This window comes from Phoenix dactylifera, chromosome 8 (assembly GCF_009389715.1).
Source record: "Phoenix dactylifera cultivar Barhee BC4 chromosome 8, palm_55x_up_171113_PBpolish2nd_filt_p, whole genome shotgun sequence".
Classification (NCBI taxonomy): Eukaryota; Viridiplantae; Streptophyta; class Magnoliopsida; order Arecales; family Arecaceae; genus Phoenix; species Phoenix dactylifera.
In genome coordinates this window covers 10,575,396-10,595,192 of record NC_052399.1, presented here as the reverse complement: position 1 = coordinate 10,595,192, position 19,797 = coordinate 10,575,396, and the positions used below count along the sequence as shown (strand labels likewise).

The window sequence follows — 19,797 nt, the reverse complement described above, 5'->3', positions numbered from 1 at the left end:
TAGAATTCCTTTTTAATGGTTATTCATCTCCAAGTTAAAAAAAACAAAACAAAAAAAAAAACTTCAAGTTTTTTTATAAAAACATCATCTTTGCGTTGCATCGAGATGGGTTGGATTAGATCAAATTAGGCCATGAAGAGTAGGTTATGGATGATTGAATTGGATTGAGTCATAAGATTCAACTCATGGATAAGGTGGAAATCCTAAATCAAAGTCGAATTGGCTCAGGTATAGATTTTAACCATATGCGTGCCTCCCAACCCTCCCATCCTAGTTCCCATAAATATAAGTTAAATTAATGAATATTAAAGTCAGTTAACGACGAATGGAACAAATGAATTAAAGGATTAAATGTACATGTAACAAATTTACTAATGGTGTTTGATCCTCATGGTCAATTTATGTGTAAGTTTATGTACACACCACCATAGAAAGCACTTATACCAAAATGTCCATTTATTTTTATGGTGACTACTAAGTTATCCCTTAATGGGGTCCTCGCATGTATAAACTTTGGTTACACTCATAAGTTCAATTTTTCAACTGCTTAGTGACTCACTTGAGTTAGCAATATGCTTCATTTATATGTGTGAACTCTGCTAATGGAAATTGCCACTGAAAATTGACTACTTACTAGTGGAAATTGATATACTTGTATTCCCATCAAGCTGCCATCCTCTACTTCATATAAGGATCTCGCAGCGGGGCATTCATAAAGACCTTCAATTGAACATCTACACTAACCATATATACTTTCACTTGATTGAATGGTCGAACCAGGGTGTTTTGTTTGGTAGGCATGCTAGATTGTGGAAGATGTGAATGAAAACTTTCAATGTAGTTCAGATGGGCAATCATCTTACAACCATATTACTAATGTGCAAGCCAAGGTAGAAGCACAGTCACAGTGGAACATGCCAAGATATGAAAATGAACAAGAATTAAATGATCATCTAGAATATAAATAATTGCATCAAATATACTCTACATATATTATATCTTTAATAGACTTTCAATAAGACAAGAAAAAAAAAAAGATGACATGGTGGATTCCTAAACCACTAGCTTTGGCTGGATATCATATCAAGAAGTTATTTGTTTGATAGCAAGAATTCTAGATTTGTCCTCAGGAAGTATCATTATTAGCATATGTATTCCATGATCCAGGCCAAGACTCTCATCTCTGAGAAGATCATAGCTAATCATAGAAGGTAATATGCAAACAAATGTGCCTCAAGAGCAACACCAGGATTGTCGAACAAATTCTTGATATATCCTTGCCTTGCTGGATGGTCTTCCTGGGGGCTGTTGTAAGCAGTTCGAATAGGTTCTCCAGCAAACAACCTCATTACCTGCATATATACCACAAGACATGAGTCCATGTACAAGGATTCGAGCAGAAACAAAGGGTTCCACCATTCTACCAACAAATCCTGTTCAATTTTAAATTATTATGGTAACAAAGGTTCAACCAATTCTACCAACAAATTCCGTTCGAGCGAGTCTTCAAACAAAGGTAGCTCTTCCAATACTTAAAATGCATAGCAGTAACATTCAAATTTTCCTGTCCTTCACTGTACAACAGTATTATGAGCTTGATAAGCAGAGAATTATTAGATGGCCTCACTTTTGAGAACTATCTGTACTAGCATCTAAATAGGACACTTCGCTGCTCATAGCTAGTCTAGTATGAATCTCTGATTATAAGAGTTTACAGTTATTCTAGAATTTTCATTAAAAGTTTTCTCCACTAGGAGCTCTTTTTTTTTCTATTCTGAATCAAAGTATTAGAAATTTTCTGCGAATTTCATGTATTACTCTGCAAGTTCTCTCCAGCGAGATGTCACCAGTATAAAAATAAAAATAAAAAAAAGAAGCCAATGCCTTTACTTTTAGCCAATCTACAAAACTCTTAACAACAGAAAACTATCCCTTTCTAATATAGAAAAATATCCTGAACACCATTTCTAGTAATAGTGACTGAATAAAACAAAGATGACATAGAGGTTCCCCATTGTACTTATATAACGTTGAATAAGCAATTAATGAATTCGATAATAATTTATCGTTATCAATAGTGAGATGTTTCCAGTATAAAAATGAAAGAAAATGAAGATAATATCTTTACTTTTATCAAATCTGCAAATCTTTTAGAAAGCTATCCTTTTTGAGATGGAAAACTATCCTGAACACCACTGCTAGTAAACAGTGACAGAATAAAACAAGGATGACAAAAAAGGTACCTGTTGTAGTAAAACAAGTTGAGTGAGCAATTGATGAATGTGATAAACAAATTATAGTTATCGGACATTGCTCTTCATGTAGAGCAAGAAAGCACAGATACTTCAAATCACATCCTATGTTCATATTCGATACATATCAGATACCGATGCAAATCATATACTTCTCAAATGCATGTCTGATACTTCCCTGATATCTCCAAATATGAGGAGAGGGTGTGTGATTTCTTTTTTAATGCAACATCTTAATGACAAATGGCTAAGTTTGTAGATTCTGATGTTAATATTAAAATATGAATTATGGAGTGCGAGTCTATGGATTGGATTGATGATTAGCGATGAATTTGTGAAAGCTGATGCTAACATCTAAAAATGGACTATGCTATTTTAATGACTATATGCAAAGTACGCACTCACACATATGTATGTACGTACATATGCGAACGTGTGTGTGTGTGTCCATATATTCGTCAAAGCATCCTAGCCGTATTGCGTAGTACTTTTTCAACATCCCTATTGATTCAACATTTGGCGCTGTATCTGTGCTTCATAGTTGTAGAGTAAGAATGAATTAAAGTGTAAAGTCTGCCACTTTTTCTTTAGGTTCCTAGCAGTTCACATGATTCTTGATTCACATTAGAGGGTATAGTTGGCCATTACCTCTACATAGTTTGAAGTATCCAATGTAAAGGGAGGGTAGATTCCAGCAGGCAACACAATCATGTCCCCTTCCTTGATCCAAATTCATATCCAGCGATCCTCTCTGTCCTGCACATCAAAGTACCCACTTCCTTCCAAACAATAACGGATCTCTTCATCAGCATGGATGTGTTCTCAGTAGAAGTTCTTCAATTTCTCCTCATAGTTCTCAACTTTTCCAGGGCATAACTCCAGAAGGTCCTCGGATGAACAATATGATGAAAATGTTGGAATGGTGCAGTACTTGATTGTGCGTCCAAGTTTGTGCGTCTTTTTGCTTCCAACTTAATGGTTGCAACTAACATGAGCTGCTTATCATGCAATAGAGAGAGAGGGAGAGAAAATTCATACCATATAGTTGTATCCTCTGCTTTCTCGAATTTTCTTCAGTTCATCATTCTCAAAGTCTCGGGGATCCAAATGCCAATATAAAACTCCAAGCTCTGCAGGAAATAGATACCATAATCTCAGTAGCGGAGAGCTTTGTGCCATCAAAACTCCAGAAGTAACAAAATGAGCCTGCCATGTGTGAAATATTGCACGGAAGAAATATGTATTTCAGTCTTCAAAAATTGATTCATTAATTAATGAAAGTCTAAGTCAACTCCCAGCATGTTCATCCAAATATGTTCTAATGCAGGGTTTCATACAAACTCCAATATTTACTTCTTAGATTAAGATAAAAGTTGGAGATTTCAGTTATGAATCTTCTGATATGAGGCCTAGTATTTTCAACAAAAATGATAATTCCTAACATTCGGCTTCAGCTACCTTAAGAATTCAGAAAAGATAAGACAATAAAATATAATAAAGGAATACGATATTTCTGTTCTGTGTTCAGCTTTTAATAACCAGGATCATTGATTTATAAGCTGCTGGTGGTCAAAAACTATGTTTATACCATCAATCCCTTTAGCATGCATCTATCCTATTATTCTTGTTTTAAATAATGCATCTACCCTATTACTTTGGAATTTTTGGTTCCACTTAAAACAAAGTCCTTTCAAGGGAGACTTGTATAATTAATATAATCCACAAATTTTTCAATATAAAGTTTCTTCAAATTTTTTGTCCTTGCATTAATCCACTTAATATGTGGCATATACGTGTTATATCTCAGTTACAATCTACACCATTTTGCTTCTGTATAATGTCCTCAAGAGGCTTGTCATCTTTTCTATTGTGAAGTTGTCCTGAACAGATGGGATAAGCTCGTAAAATGCTATTAGCTTTTATATGAATGGGATTTCTTCTATAACAAAAATGAGTTAATATGCATATGCATCTATATATATGTGTGTGTGTGTGTGTGTGTGTGTGTGTGTGTGTGTGGATGCATGTATGTAAATGCATGAATACATACATGCATCCGTACATGCATACACGCATTACATGCATACACACACAAACCCTTGTAGGTACATACATCACCTTTAATTATAAAATTGTTGAAACATTACCTGCACTCAAGTAGTTTTCATGTACGTATTAGAATGGGCAAACCAATGATGAACTATAGTTTGGCCTTACAATAGCCCAATCCCATAGGTTATATCTACGAAAAAGTAGAACAGAAAATCTTTGTTAGGTATAGCTGTTTCAACTAGAAGGAGACCATTACAGATTGTTTTTTTGTGAAAATTGGTTGCTACTGCAACCCCAGAACCTTCCTTTTCTGCACAGAGGGAAAAAATTCATAGTATCCTCTTAGAAGAGATTACACCATCAGATATCCCAATATGCCTTCTAACTTTAGCACCAAATCCTTTATTCTCTCAAAGATCAGAAAGTAAGAATTTCTGAGCTTTCAAGAGATTGCTTCAGCTCAGAGAGTTCTGTTAGGTCTGTGAGAAGATACCAAAGTGTCTGAAACCAGCAACACATAAAGCATAGGAGAAAGGGTCCAAGACCTTCCATAGAAAACATAAAGGTACTCTCTTGAAGAGAAAATAATATGCATATAAAAACATTACTAGTAACGAATTAGTCATTGCAACAAACAAGCAAGGGGCATATAGACCAACTTGTAACAGAGGGATAAAAGGGTGCATCGGATGCCGACAAAGTGCAGGTTGAGGCGAAAAAAAAAAAGAAGCACAAATATATTAGAAGAATCTGTAGGACGAGATTTGTGGACCACAACCACATGTTTGCATTTTCGTAGTTCCATAGTATTCAGAAATTCTACTCAAGTAATCTCAAAATCAAGTGCTGCGGGATATTTATGTTTAAAATTAGAACCATATAGATCAAAGAATACTGCAAAAAATGACATTCAAATCATAGATAAATCTCCATATGCACCAAAGTTTTACTGCTCATATTCTACCTTCTTAGGAGACACAGTTTGCAACAAAAACCACAGTATAATTGAAACATAGGCCTTAAAGCCAAACACCAATTAGATCCTGATATACCACAACCACACGTTCTCTCCATACCAACAACTTTAGCATCCAATCAATGTTATTTCTGATGGAATTCCATATGTAGCATGCAAATGCATAAGATAAAAAACATGTAGAGAGAGAGAGAGATCAGACAAGTACCTTCAAGCTTGCTCAGGGTTACAAACTCTTTAGGGTTCCGATGGTGTGGAAGCCTCTGGTCCTCGTCGCTCTCATCTATTAACCAGGCCTAATCATGAGAGTAAGTAATACAAATCCAGTATTAGATCATATGGTGCTTGTAAAAGACAAGCTTTTGGATCCAAAGGGGACAAATTTTCACCTCCAAAGCCATGGGATGGTGTTTCTTTGCCAATCAAGCTATTCTCAATTTCTGAATCTCTTGTTAGATGTGATCCTGTATATAAGGAGGGGTGGGGGGCAGGAAATTCCTTGTAGATGCTTCTCATGCCACGTGTGATCCAGTGGTTTTTGGCATTCCTTGCCTATAAACAAACACCATATCAATGAAATATCATTCCTGTCCTTATCTTTAAATACAAAGTATTGCTTCTCTTTATTCCTCTGATGACTCCAACAAACAGATTGGATACTGATCCCTGAACTGCCAGGGCTTCTCTAGAAGCCTGATAGAGGTCTTCTTTTCTTCTCCCCTGGAGCATTGCTTTGGTACAAGAGTTGGGCCTCAAAGCATTTCGATAGATGCAGAGAATCCTCAAGTATTACTGATATATGGCTTAAATGCTTATCATCAAATTCCAAATCCTTGCCTAGAGCTAGTGTACATACAATGGATAGAATAGTTCATTCCCACTTCCCACAATGCCCCTCAACATTGCCCCTATAAACTTGCATTTCATTCACACATCAAAACTTCTGGAGACAACCACATATATATGAGATAATTTATTCGTACAAACAGATTGCACAGGAAAAAAGGGTGACAAAAATAGAAGGAAAAATACAGAACCTAAGATTGACTATGAGGGGTAATTGATCTGGTGTAGTTTACAGTTTACACAGTATCATGGCTCTTGGCTGTTAACCCGGTTGTGAAGCTCCAGCATCTCTTGGTGGTTAGGGTCTACAGAAAGGGCAGCCCTGCAATCACGAAGAGCACTGGGAACATCCCCAATGTGCTCATAAAAGGCAGCTCGCAGATGGAGCAGGTGGACATCCGCTTTGAAGGCTATTGCTCTTGTCAGCTCTTCTATCGCCTCTTTCTCCTTATGGCCATCCATCAAGACTGTTGGTAACAAAACATATCCACTTCCATGTCAATACACAAAACATAACATGCAAAAGAGGAAATTAGTAATGTAGAGAGAAAAAACAGTTATTATTCCTTTCAGGTACACAGGTGGGATTCAGACCATGGTGCTTATGTTAAAACAACCAAATCCATCAAATTTGCTCTTCAGCAGGTACACTGAGGAAAAATAGTTTTCATTGAACACCAAAACAATTGCTATGAGGTTTTCTGAGATTTATGTCAGCTATTTGATCTTAATGGACTGCTTCAGGTATATTTTCATTTGTATCAAGTTTCTGACATGGATCTAGTGACAATGCTCGCTGCATTGGCCTTTACTGGAGATTTGATCAGTAAGATAATTCAGTTCATGCAGAAGGCAAAACAGCCAGGGTGCAAACCAAGCACAAGCATGTACCCCAAAAAATAGGGTTTTCAGTTCAATCTATTTTGAGAAGATCTGGCCCGATTTCGAACCAATGTATATCAGCTCTTGATTGCTTCGTAAGGTTGTTTGGCATCACGCTGAACTCCAAATGTGATGCCCTTTAATTATGGATCGAACCAATGTTAAGTCCCGGTGGGATAGGGGCATCCCGGTTGGATAAGGGCATCCAGGTGGGATAGGGGCATCCCAGCTGTCTTATTCCATTTCTATGAGAAAATGGGACTCGGAAGCAGGACTCCAAATCCCAACCATGCAGGGAAAGAAGAAAGAGGACAAAAAAGGAGGAAAAAAGGAAAAAAAGGAGGAAAAAAGAAAAGAAGGAAAGAAGAACAATAAAGGATGGAATTAAAGAGAAAAAAGAAAGGAAGGAAGGAAGATGAAAAGAAAGAAAGAAAAAAGAAACAAAGGAAGGAAAAAGAAAGGAAAGAAAGAAGGAAGAAAAGAAAGAAAGGAAAAAGAAACAAATGAAGAAAGAAAGAAGAAAGGAAAGAAGAGGGTAGAGAGATGGAGCATACCTATGGGGACGCCCCATTAGGAAGGCCACCGAGGCTGGGTAGGGCAACATGGCATTCCGTTCCATAGAGAAATCAGAATATGGAGAAACCGGGACACCCCATCCCACAAGATTTAAAACCATAGTTGGAATAATATGAAGAGACTCTGGAAAAACTAAACAAAGCGGTAATTTAAAATTTTTTCAATATTTTATTTTGTCCAATTGCCCAGATTTTTTTAATGAACTAGGAAATGCACCAAAATTTATTCAGAAAACTTCTTATATAGATGAGATGGTGAACCTGCAATCTTGTCTAATATGCTTCACTAAACTGTCATTTTCCTAGTTAGGGTACCACCACATTTATGTTAATCACATGTCAGACAAATGAGTTCATTTTGAGAGCTAATAGTTCGATTGTGTGCAATTGTTTTGTTTCTTTTCCTCCTATTAAGAACTTAACTACATAGTGTGTTTATCATAGATGGGAGTAGTTATAGAAGTGGAAAAAGGCAAAAGCAATGCGAAGCTCAATCTTGTCTCCCATTTTCAATAACATTTTCTCAGTTTTGACAATGTTACATGCCATCAAAGTCAGACTCAATTTTTTTGCATTATATATAGTAGATAAATTTATATTTAGCGTAGCCATATAAATAAGAGTTTTGATACGCGAACCAATGCAAGTTCCCAAATCCAACATGGCACGATGAGATTGATGCATCCTACTGGGGATTGTGCAATTGACAAATGGTTGGACCATTCATGGGGCACCATATTGGAGCCATTTTGGATTTAGAAACCAGGTTGCAAGCTGCATTTTAGTTTTTTCCAGTGTTTTAGGATGTGATTCATGCAATGGCATATGCAAATACAGCATGGTGGTCACACAGCATTGGGGCTAGGCCACATAGTGAGCGGTTAGGCACCTACATAGGGCCAAGCAACTATTTTATGCAGCTTGAGCATATAAATTGTCACAAAAATGGACGATAAATTACTTTGTGAAGGAAAGAAGACGATTGTTTTTTGAGTGTCTTTTTTGAAAATTAGTACCTTAAATAACACATATCTTGTTCATTAGGTTAGAAGTAATTTATCCCTGTTGGTTGATTTTTGGCTATTCATCATTTGATAAACTTGTTCATTGCTTTAGTACAACTGAAATGAGCATAGTTCATACAAAGATATTATTTTTTTTTAGGTTAACATGTCATGCTATACTAGAATAAGCTCTCAAATAAGTATAAATATATATAAATATAAATGCATGAATAGCTTCCCAACTTTTGGAGTCAGATGAGATTACTGGGAAACACTAGCACAAGTTAGAGTGGTAAGATAATGGAAAGGATCTAACCTGCAGCACGGTATCTGTAAGGGTAGACTCGTAGAGGATCCAATTTGGTCACCATCTGTAAATCAGCCATTGTAAGTTCACGATCACAGTACTCTGACCTCTTCTCATAAGCTGATGCATTATTTCTGGCCTTCTCTATTAATTTGGTCATTTCCTCGTATGCAGCATTCCTGTCAGTCTTTAGGAAATGGACTCGAGCAAGTCCCTGATGAGCTCGAGTGTGCCGGATGTTTAGGGCACTCATGTAACACTCTGCTGCCAGGTCTAGTTTCCCACAGTCAACATAAACACTTCCAAGATTGTTCAAGGCCTGTACAGTGGAGTTTAGAAATGTTGTCACCAATCAAACATTAATTAACAAGATAGCCACAACATTCCAAAAAAAGAGAATTGTAAATGCCAACTTCAGCGATGCTCATTTGCTTATTCATGAATACAAGAGTAATTTTAGAGAAGTCAGGTCAAGTCCAATGAATCGTATATTCCAAAATATAAGAAAAAACAGTTTGTCATCTCACAGTCTTATACATTGATTTCACAACTTAGCACTCATTAATAAAACCTAGCAAAACTGGTTTTACTTCGGAACAGTGCAACCACTTGTAAGACATATCTCTCTAGATTTTATTAGAAAATGAGATGATGATGATGATAATGATGATGCTATCAATTAAGAAATATGACATTATATGTTAGGTTACTTAGATTCTTCTTTAAAGATCATAAGCCTGCATGTTCGTATCGATGATCTTTAAGTTTCATTCATGAAAAGAATTAATTGGTTATCTCATGCCTAAAGAATTCCAGTCTAGTGATCAGTTGTCATTCAATCTAACATTTCTATCCGTTAGTGAGTAAATATGTCCAGAAGGCCTATAAGTGATTGCCACGCCTGTTCCAGGGCTATACTCATAATACATTCTAAAATGGAAGAACAATTTGTAATTATAGCATTGTTTTCAGAAAATCAATCTTAGTTCAATCATAATCTTTACAGTTTTATCACTTTTTGGATACTTGCGCGGTCCTTAACAGAAATCACATATAGAACCTAATATTATCTATTATAGGCTTCCTCAATTATCCTACATCCTTAGAATTCTCTGCACTCAACTTCCTGACTCCCAAAACCACATTTGGTCTAAAACTTGTTCTTGAATCAAGCTTCTAAGTGTTGTCTACAGATCTGTCGAGTTCTCCTGAAATGTGTAAAACTTCAACCTATCCAAAAGCACCCATCATTACAATACAATATATAGGAACAAAAAAATAGAAATATAGAAAAGTTCTTCGAGTAATACTAAATTGATTAATCAATGGTTATTCTGATTATGATAGCTCACTCATGAAATATAACACTTAATATAAAAAGAGAAAAAGGCATAACATTCATTGTTCAGCCCCTTAAAATCTTTGGCACTTAAATTGTTTGTTTGTTTCTTTCTTTTCATAAAAACAATTGGTTACTTTCAAGCAAGGTTGGCAAAACTGTCCCAAACCGCCTGGCTCGAGACGTCCCGAGCTCTACCGGCTGTGAACCGGAACGGTTCCGGCGACGGAAATGAGACCGGCGCCAGAGGGAGAGAAGACGAAGGAAAAAAGAAAGAGAGTGAGAGCAGGGGAGGAAGTAAAAGAGAGGAAGGTCGAGGCCGGCCGGGGAGACGCCGCACAGAGGAGGGAGCCACAGAAAAGGGGTTCACTCTGATCTCCTGTTTTGTTCGAAACAGGGGCTGGAGGGGGCCCTTTTATTTTTGGAGAATTTTAAGAGAGTCGGCAAACTCATTGCCAACTTTACTTAATTTTTTTTAATAAAAAAAATTAAGTAAAGTTGGCAATTGGTTTGCCGACTTTCACTTAAAAAACTCAAAAATAGAAGGCCCCCCTCCGACCGTTGTTTCGAACGAAACAAGGATTGGAGGGAGCCCTTCTTTTGTGGCTTCCCGGCAGCTCTCCGGCCTCCGCCTCCTCTGCAGGGCGCCTCTTCGGCCTCTGCCTCCTCTGCAGAGCGGCTCTTCGGCCTCCACCTCCTCCGCACGGTAGCTCTCCAGCCCTCCATGGCCTTCCCCTTCTCTCTCTCGTTTTCTCTCCCCCGCCTCTTCTACTGTGTCGGTATAGATACAGCATGGCACAGTGCAGGCCCATACCAATTCGTCCCGCCGGGCAACCAGTACGGTGCCCGGTACCGGTTCTGTCGACCCTGCTTTCAAGTGCCATCATTTGCATTGAAGCTTCTCTTGATATGACATTCTAAAAAAGGCATATCAAGTACTCACGCATCTAGTTGATGTAAGCAGGACTCCTACTTGGGGTTCCAAAAAAAAGCATCTTGTTTCATGTCATTTTCATGAGTATAAGTGTCAATAACTCCATAAATCTTAAAGCTTAAAGTGTCCATGTAACCCTAGCTTGATTCTAAGGTCATGGAAAGTGGACAGGACAAAATTCCTTAAATTATTCCATTATATGTGTGACAAGAAATAATTTCGCAAAATATGTAAGTATAGGTCATAAAGCCAATGGCATTTTCTACACTGTCTCCAACAATTTTAATGATGTCGCTGGCCAATACTTAGCATTTGGTGTTTCTCTCCCTAACGATTTACCAAATCCCCATATCTATCTCCTCATTTAATAGTAATGTGCAACAGCACAAGATATGCTTGTTACAGCAAAGAATGTACTACTTCAATTCCATTTTTGTTTTATATATTCTACATTCATTGTAAATTATGCAGAATTCTAGATTTCTGAGGCTTTAAAATACACTCGGACGTGACATAGCTGTTGAGAGTCTTGCACGTCCCAACACAGCTAGGAGTTATGCTTACTTGTCATAGACATAAAGACTAAATCCTCATATAGGACAAGTTAAATTATTACTAAATTGTAATCTTACTAGTCAGTTGGATGTTACCAAGTTCGCAATCTCAGTATTAGACCCTAACTGGTACCTTGTTGGTAAAGTATCAGTATGCTTCGTATAGAGGTTTCGACGTACTGACAATTGGTAAGTTTCCATACCAAGTATCAATTCAGTACCATATGGTACAATATGCCTGGTACAAGGTGCTATATACCAGCATTATGAACCTTGGATGTAAGTACTTGGTAACTAGAGTATAGCTGATGAAAGTACCTTGGTAACTAGAGTTTAAGCAGATGTCCATCAAGTTTGCAAGAGTTCAAGCAGGCTGCAAAGAGTAGTCAGTTGGACCTAGCATCCCCCTACTACTTAAATTTTGGCGGAAAGGTCAAAGAGTAGTATTGTTACCCAATTTCAAATTGGAGTTCTGAACTTAGTGGGCTTTAGTTAATTTTAGCTGCTCCAGTCTTGACCGAGTTGGGAATTCACCAGCAGTTGGTGGTGATCCCTTATCAAGTTGATCATAGATAGTGTGAACTAGTAGGTGACAACATCTTTGAGTTCGAAGAGAGCGTGTGAGCCGAGAGTTGAGTTTGATTCTGTAAATTCTTTTAATTAACAAAAGTCTTATTATTTGTCTCCAGATTTTCTTCTTATATATTCTATCTGTGTTATATTGGTGCCTGTTCAAGACAATCTTATGCATCAAAAGATCCTCCTATGTAGTGATTCTACGAAAGCAAGCCATGAATGTCTTAGCACTCTAAAAACAGTGTTCTTACATCAGCAAGAAGTTTCAACACTAGCATAGCTACTTAGAGTGTCCTGTCATAGGATACTTTAGTCAAATGTTATCACTTAAATTCTCAAATATTTCAACTGTTAAACGATATTAGCTTAAATAGGAGTAGGGCCAAGGCATGGCTATTGGCTAGGGGGGCCATGACACCCCTTCTCATGCAATCTCTATTCATGCATCTCCTATGTCCTATCAAGGATTCCCTACATGAATTATTTATAAATTTAAACAGCAATATTTTGCTAACCAAAAAAAGGCCCAAAAAATATTGAAATATAGGGATCTCCAGCTTTTTTTCCCTTTAATGGATGACGACCTGGTTCACCTTAGCTATGAGTGGGGTTTTTTTGGGACCGTTTTCAGGTGGTTCAAGGCATTCCTAAATTAGATAGGGTAACTCCAATCAGCAAACGTTATGTGATGAGTTGTTTGGTCAAGAGGTGGTCCAAATAAAATGAAAATCCTTAAATGACGTGATTATGGACAGTTAGGCTGCATATGGTTACATATTGCTTATACCAATATTCTCATATTATGTCCATCCTGAATCTTCTGTATAGGCCTTCTGTCTCCAGCTAAACCTTCTTCTGCCACTTTAAAACATGTGAGTTTTCATGGCCAATCTTACTGTACTAGGCCTTCAGTCATCCCCCTCTCTTAACAGAAAATAAGTGATGCAGAATGTTGCATTTACAACTGCACTACAATTTCAGTCATCTCTCTCTCTTAACAGAAAGTAAGTGACGCAGAATGTTGCATTTACAACTGCACTACAATTTCAGTTGTAGTACAAATGAAATCACAAGAAACGAAAATCCCCATAAATGAAAATTTAAATGGAACAAAGAACTAAACGGTAAATATTTCTTAAGTAGTTCTGCTATAACAACTATTCTTTATGATATTGGTTTTAGTAATGGACACTTTGCCATGCTTGGACAACTAAAATTCTTGCTAGGTGTCAAGACAACAATATGAAAAAGTACACGGTATTGTACAGTAATAGCTGCTAATGTGGGCACTTAGTTAATGGGATTTAAGAGTTGCAACCAAATCGAAACAATTAAAGCAATTCAGAATCAGAAAAGAGTCAGATACAAAGAAAATGAACAAAATTATGTTTTTAAAATTTCAGAATTTCAGAATATGAGATTTTAAGAGGACAGGCCTTAGCGCAATGGTGAGGTTGCTCCATCATGATCAGGATATCACAGGTTCAAAACATAAATACAACCTTTCAGTATGCCAGGGTAAGGTTGCATACATCTATTTCCCTTCAGAACACGTTAACAGGACTCATGCCAACTCAGCGAGCTTATATTATGAACCCAAGTTTGGGATAGGCAAACAAAAAAATAAAATAAAATAAACAGATGACATATCTAACATATCTAAAACCTGTCAAAGCCTGTAGTTGGATATCTTCAGTGACTATAATTGCTAGAGTTGAGAGCAGGTGTGGGAGTCAATCGAATTGTAGATGCATGAAAGTGGATACTTTAGAAACACTTCAGCAAGGAAGTGCTTAGAATGTAGAAGCAAGTTTGAGATTCTAAGAAGATTCTAAAGCAGATGTTACCCTAGGTAAAAATTCCAGCTCCTAAGTCAATGACCGTCCAAGAAAATACAATAGGCCTCTCATGCATCCTATTACTCTGATAAGACTATAGCATTAATGAAAGTGGTAGATTCCTTAACCATCAAAAAATAAAATAAACTAACATTTCTAACCTTAAACTGTAAAACTTGCTAAAAAATGTTGCCTTTTATAGCCAGCTTTTAACCTGACTTTAACCAATGTGGTTTGAGCTGAATTCCTAGGCAAGGCGACATTTAGGCTTGCCTTCAATCCTAGAAGACCACTTCATTAAATTAAACTTTCCTAATTGGTTATATAATATAGGTCTATGCAATTAAAGCACCACCATCCAATATCTCTCCATAATTAGGTAGAGTCTACATGAAATGGGAACAAGGTGCAGCTTGATATATGGAACTAGAGAAATCTGGAGCAAAAACAATTAAGTCAAGAAACAAAAACAATAACAACAACTTGAAATTCAATCAAGAAAACATTGAAGAAGAAAGAAACAAGTTGTTTAAGATTTTCAGGGATGGAGGATCAAGTGCCCATTTTACAAGGGCTTATGAAGATCCAGTGGCAGTATTTCATAGGAAAGAGCAAATGAAATATGTTAAAAAGGAGCAGGTACAAGGCGAATCCAGTAATACATACTTGACCTTTCCGAAGTCTATCGGAAGGACACTTCAAAGCATCTTCAAGAAGTGAGATCACAGTCGCAAAGGATGAAGGATCAAGGTTTGAATCTGCCAATGCATAGGCTTTCAAAAAGAAAGCCTCAAATGACCTCTGAATGGAAATTGACTCTTCTGCTTTATGTAGCCCTTCTTCAGAGTGACCAGTATCATATAAAATCCATCCTTCATATACCAGACGTTCATGTTCACTTGCTGCATGCTGGCGTGCTAGCTGCAGGCTGCGCATTGCTGCTTCGGGACAGTTCAGCCTACTCAACAAGAACCACAAATCCGAAGCAAACTTAAGTGCACAAATAACAACCTATAATACACTTGTTCTTCTTATTATCAGACTACAATATATGAAAGTTACCTAAGAAGAAGCAAAGATTGCCTGAAGTACAGTACACCTTTGGAAGAATCAGACTCAAGCATCTGATAGATAACTGAGAGAGAACCTATATCATCTACTGACGACCACCGATCATAAAGCTGCAGCCAACAATCTGCAGTTGTCCAGTGTTCCACATGCTCCCAGACAAGTGTACGCAACTGGGAAGCAGCTACACGACCTTCAAACATTCGGTACTCAGGCGACAATGTAAGAATTGTCTGGACATCACAAAGTGCTTCCCTGTAATCCTCAAGTGCCAGATAGAAACAAAACCGTAGTTCTAAGCATTCCAAGGCCAGATTGAAGCCAAGAATACGGTTAATTTCCATAAGCGCAGCTTCCATGCTTTGTTTTCTCATCAAATATGCTGCTCGAAACATGTAAGGGTAAAGAAGAGTTGGGTCCAACTCAGTCGCCTTGGTAAGATCTTCCCACTTGATATCACCATCAGAATAAAGAGATCTCTCTTGATACATCCAGCCAAGGGGGTTATAGAAAGATATCACAGAGCTTAGCATCTCATAAGACAAAAGCTTGTTACCCCTGATAGCAGCCAACCTAGCCAATCCAGCAATAGAATAGACATGCCCAGCAGCATAAGCAGCATTAAACAGGCACTCAGATTCATGATACTCTTTCCTCAAAAGCCTCACACATCCCAGTTGGTGAAAAGCCAACTGCTTCTGCCTATTATCCATTGCTGACTCTACCAACTTCTCCAGAAAGCATGCCGTAACCTCTGACCTCGGATCAGCTTTCATGGCAACTTCACTTAGCAAGCAATACAGTGAAAATGAGGCATGGCCAGCCATGATCGATCTCTGGTGTTCATTAGCATTCGAGAAGATTTTAACCACTTCCTCATCATTTAAACAATCAGGAAGTTCATGCAGGAAGACCTGCAAACATGAAGCAGCAAGAACAGCAGAGCTTTCTTCAAGTGCCAGCTCCATAAGGTCTATAGCATCTTGCCTTGAAGAAACTAGAGATGCAAGTTTCCTGCCACAAGCATCTTTAAGCCTCTCGCAACAAAATTTATTTGCGAATACTAATATTTCCAATAAAACATCTGGTGATAAATTGCTCAGATTATACGAGCAACTGAACTCACTGATTAATCTCATACCAAGCGGCGAGATGCCATTTTCAGACATATCTATGACTTCAAGATATGACTCCGCAAAGCATCCATTAAGCATGGTTTGGAATGGAGTGGACAGAGCTGCAATCTTCTGTCGATCACAGGTAATTTTTTCACCTTTTATTTGGAAACATACAGAATCGGAAACATGCGATGATGCATGGGAATTACATGTGTCAACCGTGTCAACCGTCTCAACAATCTCAACAGGAATCTCAGAAGCAATGTCCAACAATCCAAATTCTTGAAAGCACTTCCTGCAGGAGGCAAGAAGATCTGAGATTGGTTCTTCTCCCCGTTTCTCATACTTCAGCCAGGCTCCAAATATGAGTTTCTCATGAACTGTGCTTGCCTTCTCAAAAGCACAACCCAGGCTTCTCTGAAGCAATTTGACTTCTCCAAGACCCTTGAAAACCTGAAATTGGAGTAAGTACAGATTTGACCTCTCATGCGCCAGGCATGACTCGAGCTCTTCATGTATCTGAGCTAAGACTTCTACATAGTCCACAGGCTTAAAGAGAGGGAGAACCAGTGGCTCAGTTACCTTTACGAGCGATTCGCTGCGGAGCATGAAGGAAACAGATTAGTACATATTAAAATTCATGAAACGAGGAGATGAAGGGAAGAGTAAAATTAGAGTAAAAGAAAAAGGGAAAGAGATAGCATAAGCTTACATGGAAGAAGGAGAATGAAAGGAGGACTTAGAAAACTTCCCTCTTTCAACTTGAAGCCATGATTGAGGATTAAAAGTATGAAGCTTGGTTTCTTTGCAGGAGGAGTCAGAGAAGAAGAGGTTCCTCATGGAGGTTAAGAGGGAGCGAAATCCCCAAATCTCCACAGTTCCAAATGGGTCTTCTCACAAGTTTTCAAATACCATATACTAGAGAAGATAGCGAGGGAAATTGGGAGCAACAACAAACATAAGCGAAGAAAGGAGTCTCCTTTTTATCGCCAATCAAAACCTCCACCAAATTGGTACCATTTCCCACAGCAAAAACAGCTTACAGAAGACTTCATAACGGATTTCGGATTTCCTTCCTCACTTCTGAGCCATAGAACCGTATCCAGAAAAAGGAAAAGCTAGAAAAACTCAAAGAGATGGAGACTGAAACTTAAAAAAGGAGGCGTCTTTCTTCTACATACCACTCAAACCGCTTGCTGGCTTAAATCCCCACCAAGAAAGGCGCCTCCTTTCCTCTATCTTAACTCCATAGCAACAGATATAACAAGACTCTCGGGACAAAGAAGCGAAAACAATCTAAAAATTGGCTATAACACCTAAACTTTCACCCAAAAAAACCTTCAGAAATTCATCAAAAACAATTCCGAAGGAACTTGTGGGGCTCTGAGAAGGAAGAATTAGGAAGGCAAACCCGGTGAGCTCTCAGCCCCAAAGTTCGGCGCGACGATCGAAGTCTGGGGTCAAAGAGGAGGAATCCAAAGCCCTCGATCTCTCGTCTCTTTAGAAGAAAAGGGAAGGGTGTGCTTCCTCTTTCCTCCCTAAAAGCTCCTCTTTTGGGGACAGTGGGGTGGGTTGGAGCATGATTTAACTCCCATTATCATTAGCCGTTAATCCACTACCATGACTGTTATTGGATATTTTCACTTCCAACACAGTAAACTTTATTATGCTAATATTAGTTAATATACAAAAGTATTAGTTGAGGGTAAAACTTTTTTTTATTATTTTTTTTATACATGTTGGAAGAGATACATGATATGTGTGCATATATTGTCATAAAAAATTGCAAGCAATAGTTTTTGGCAAGTAACACTATGATCGTTTTATTTCAACCACAGTCATTTTGTTTTCAAAAATCCAATCACCTAGCAAATAGCAGTTGAGATACTTATGATTGACTGTGTTATTGACCTTACTTGAGCTGCCAGAAAACCAAATTGAGTAGCATAATCCAGCCAATCTATATCCTTTGAGTTGATCACATCAGTAGCAAATAGATGGAATTCCATTGGTGCTCCTGAGTACCATGTGATAGCTATCGACTTTGGATAATATCTGAAGCAAGAGAGATACATGCGTGATGGTGATTTGTCCCTGTTGATTTGGTAGACTTGCGTGGCTTCATTTTATTTTTGAGTGCTAGATTCAAATCAAAGAGTAGGACAAAGGTCATGGTTCTCTTTAGAGGCCTAAAAAAGGCTAATGAGTATATCCGCCATCGCATATGGGAAAAGAAAGGATGGTACTTGACGAGTGCCAAGCAAAAGCAAAAGCAAGGATCCCCGGCAGTATGTGCTATACTACGTACAATGGCCGCTATTAGATGTATTGCTATTAATGGTTGTCAACAACATTATGTAATTGGAGCCTTCTGGCATCTGTGTTTGATTGTGGGTACAAGGTATCCCTGTTCTTTGGTATTCTTTCGAGGTTTCTTTATTTGTAACATTTTTAAACTTATTATGAGCTTTTTTGCATGTATACTTTTACAAAAATTTAAAATGCTCACATACCTTTGCAAATATATTATTTGCATGTCTATCTTTATAAATTATTCTTTTTACATGTATACTATTTTAAATCTCTGAAATTATATATATATCCTTATAAATTATATATATATATATAAATTATTTGCCCTCGTTAATTTTTTTTTATAATTAGTTTTTTATACTCTTATAAATTTCTAAAATTATGTGTATATCCTTATAAATTTACTATTTGTATTTATGCCATTATAAATTATTTATTTTTGTGCGCACACCTCTGTAAATTACTTCTTTTTGCACAAATACCTTTAATTCAATCTAGGTGTGCATGCAAAACAAAAAAAATTATGAGGATATAGATACAAATAATAAGTTTGAGAGCGCGTGTATATATATGTATATGTATATATACATCCCAATACTAAATTTGAGAGAATATTTATGTAATTTTAGATATTTATAAAGGTGCGCATATAAAAAAAACGAATTATTTTTTAGTTATGGATGGTGGTATTCGCTGGATGATGATGATTACTGGAATAGTGTAAACTGTTGCTTGGTGCAGAGCTTGAACGGAGGAATAAGGGAAGAAGATAAGGAGAAAGTAGAAGAGGACTGAGGATATAAGAATGGCAAAAGAGGGGGAGTAATGTTTGTCCAAATCCAAGAATAATTAAGGTGACAATTCTGATATCAGCATATTATATTCCCCAAAAATAAGGCTTTTAGCAAAATAAATCCTTCCACCGTCACTAACTCACTTGCCCCACAATCAACCAGGGTTCAATGTTAGGAGCTTGAAAGGTAGAATATTGTTATGGTTCTTACTAAGTTCGCCATTGTTGTGAGATGATCCCTTCAAGAGGATAGCTAATGCTAGGAAAATATTGGGGTAATGGTCATAGCTATGTCTAGGTCCATGTACAAGGGTGACAACATGATCAATAGACTAGCAAGTGTGGGTCAACTGAAATGCACAAGTTGGCT

The 19,797-nt window shown here is 37.5% G+C and overlaps 2 protein-coding genes across 3 annotated transcripts; both read right to left on the bottom strand.

The window, feature by feature from the left end:
- Positions 1–931: 931 nt before the first annotated feature.
- Positions 932–5,780, bottom strand: LOC103722731 (1,2-dihydroxy-3-keto-5-methylthiopentene dioxygenase 1-like). The gene is made up of 5 exons (XM_026810625.2): positions 5,670–5,780; positions 5,489–5,576; positions 3,291–3,382; positions 2,901–3,140; positions 932–1,352 (listed from the first exon to the last, which is right to left on the bottom strand). The coding sequence occupies exons 1-4, from the start codon at positions 5,679–5,681 to the stop codon at positions 3,075–3,077; spliced, it is 258 nt and encodes an 85-aa protein (XP_026666426.2). The 5' UTR covers positions 5,682–5,780; the 3' UTR covers positions 932–1,352; positions 2,901–3,074.
- Positions 3,109–17,878, bottom strand: LOC103722732 (ETO1-like protein 1). Of its 2 annotated transcripts, XR_005512780.1 has the most exons (8): positions 17,034–17,161; positions 15,198–16,919; positions 14,802–15,093; positions 8,904–9,213; positions 5,670–6,593; positions 5,489–5,576; positions 3,291–3,458; positions 3,109–3,140 (listed from the first exon to the last, which is right to left on the bottom strand). XR_005512780.1 is itself a non-coding variant. In XM_008813396.4 (5 exons), the coding sequence occupies exons 1-5, from the start codon at positions 17,159–17,161 to the stop codon at positions 6,373–6,375; spliced, it is 2,673 nt and encodes an 890-aa protein (XP_008811618.2). In that variant the 5' UTR covers positions 17,162–17,878; the 3' UTR covers positions 6,183–6,372. The 2 variants fall into 2 exon arrangements, 1 of the variants encoding a protein (XP_008811618.2); XM_008813396.4 differs by lacking the exons at positions 3,109–3,140; positions 3,291–3,458; positions 5,489–5,576 and having other exon boundaries at positions 6,183–6,593; positions 17,034–17,878.
- Between the last annotated feature and the right edge of the window lie 1,919 nt (positions 17,879–19,797).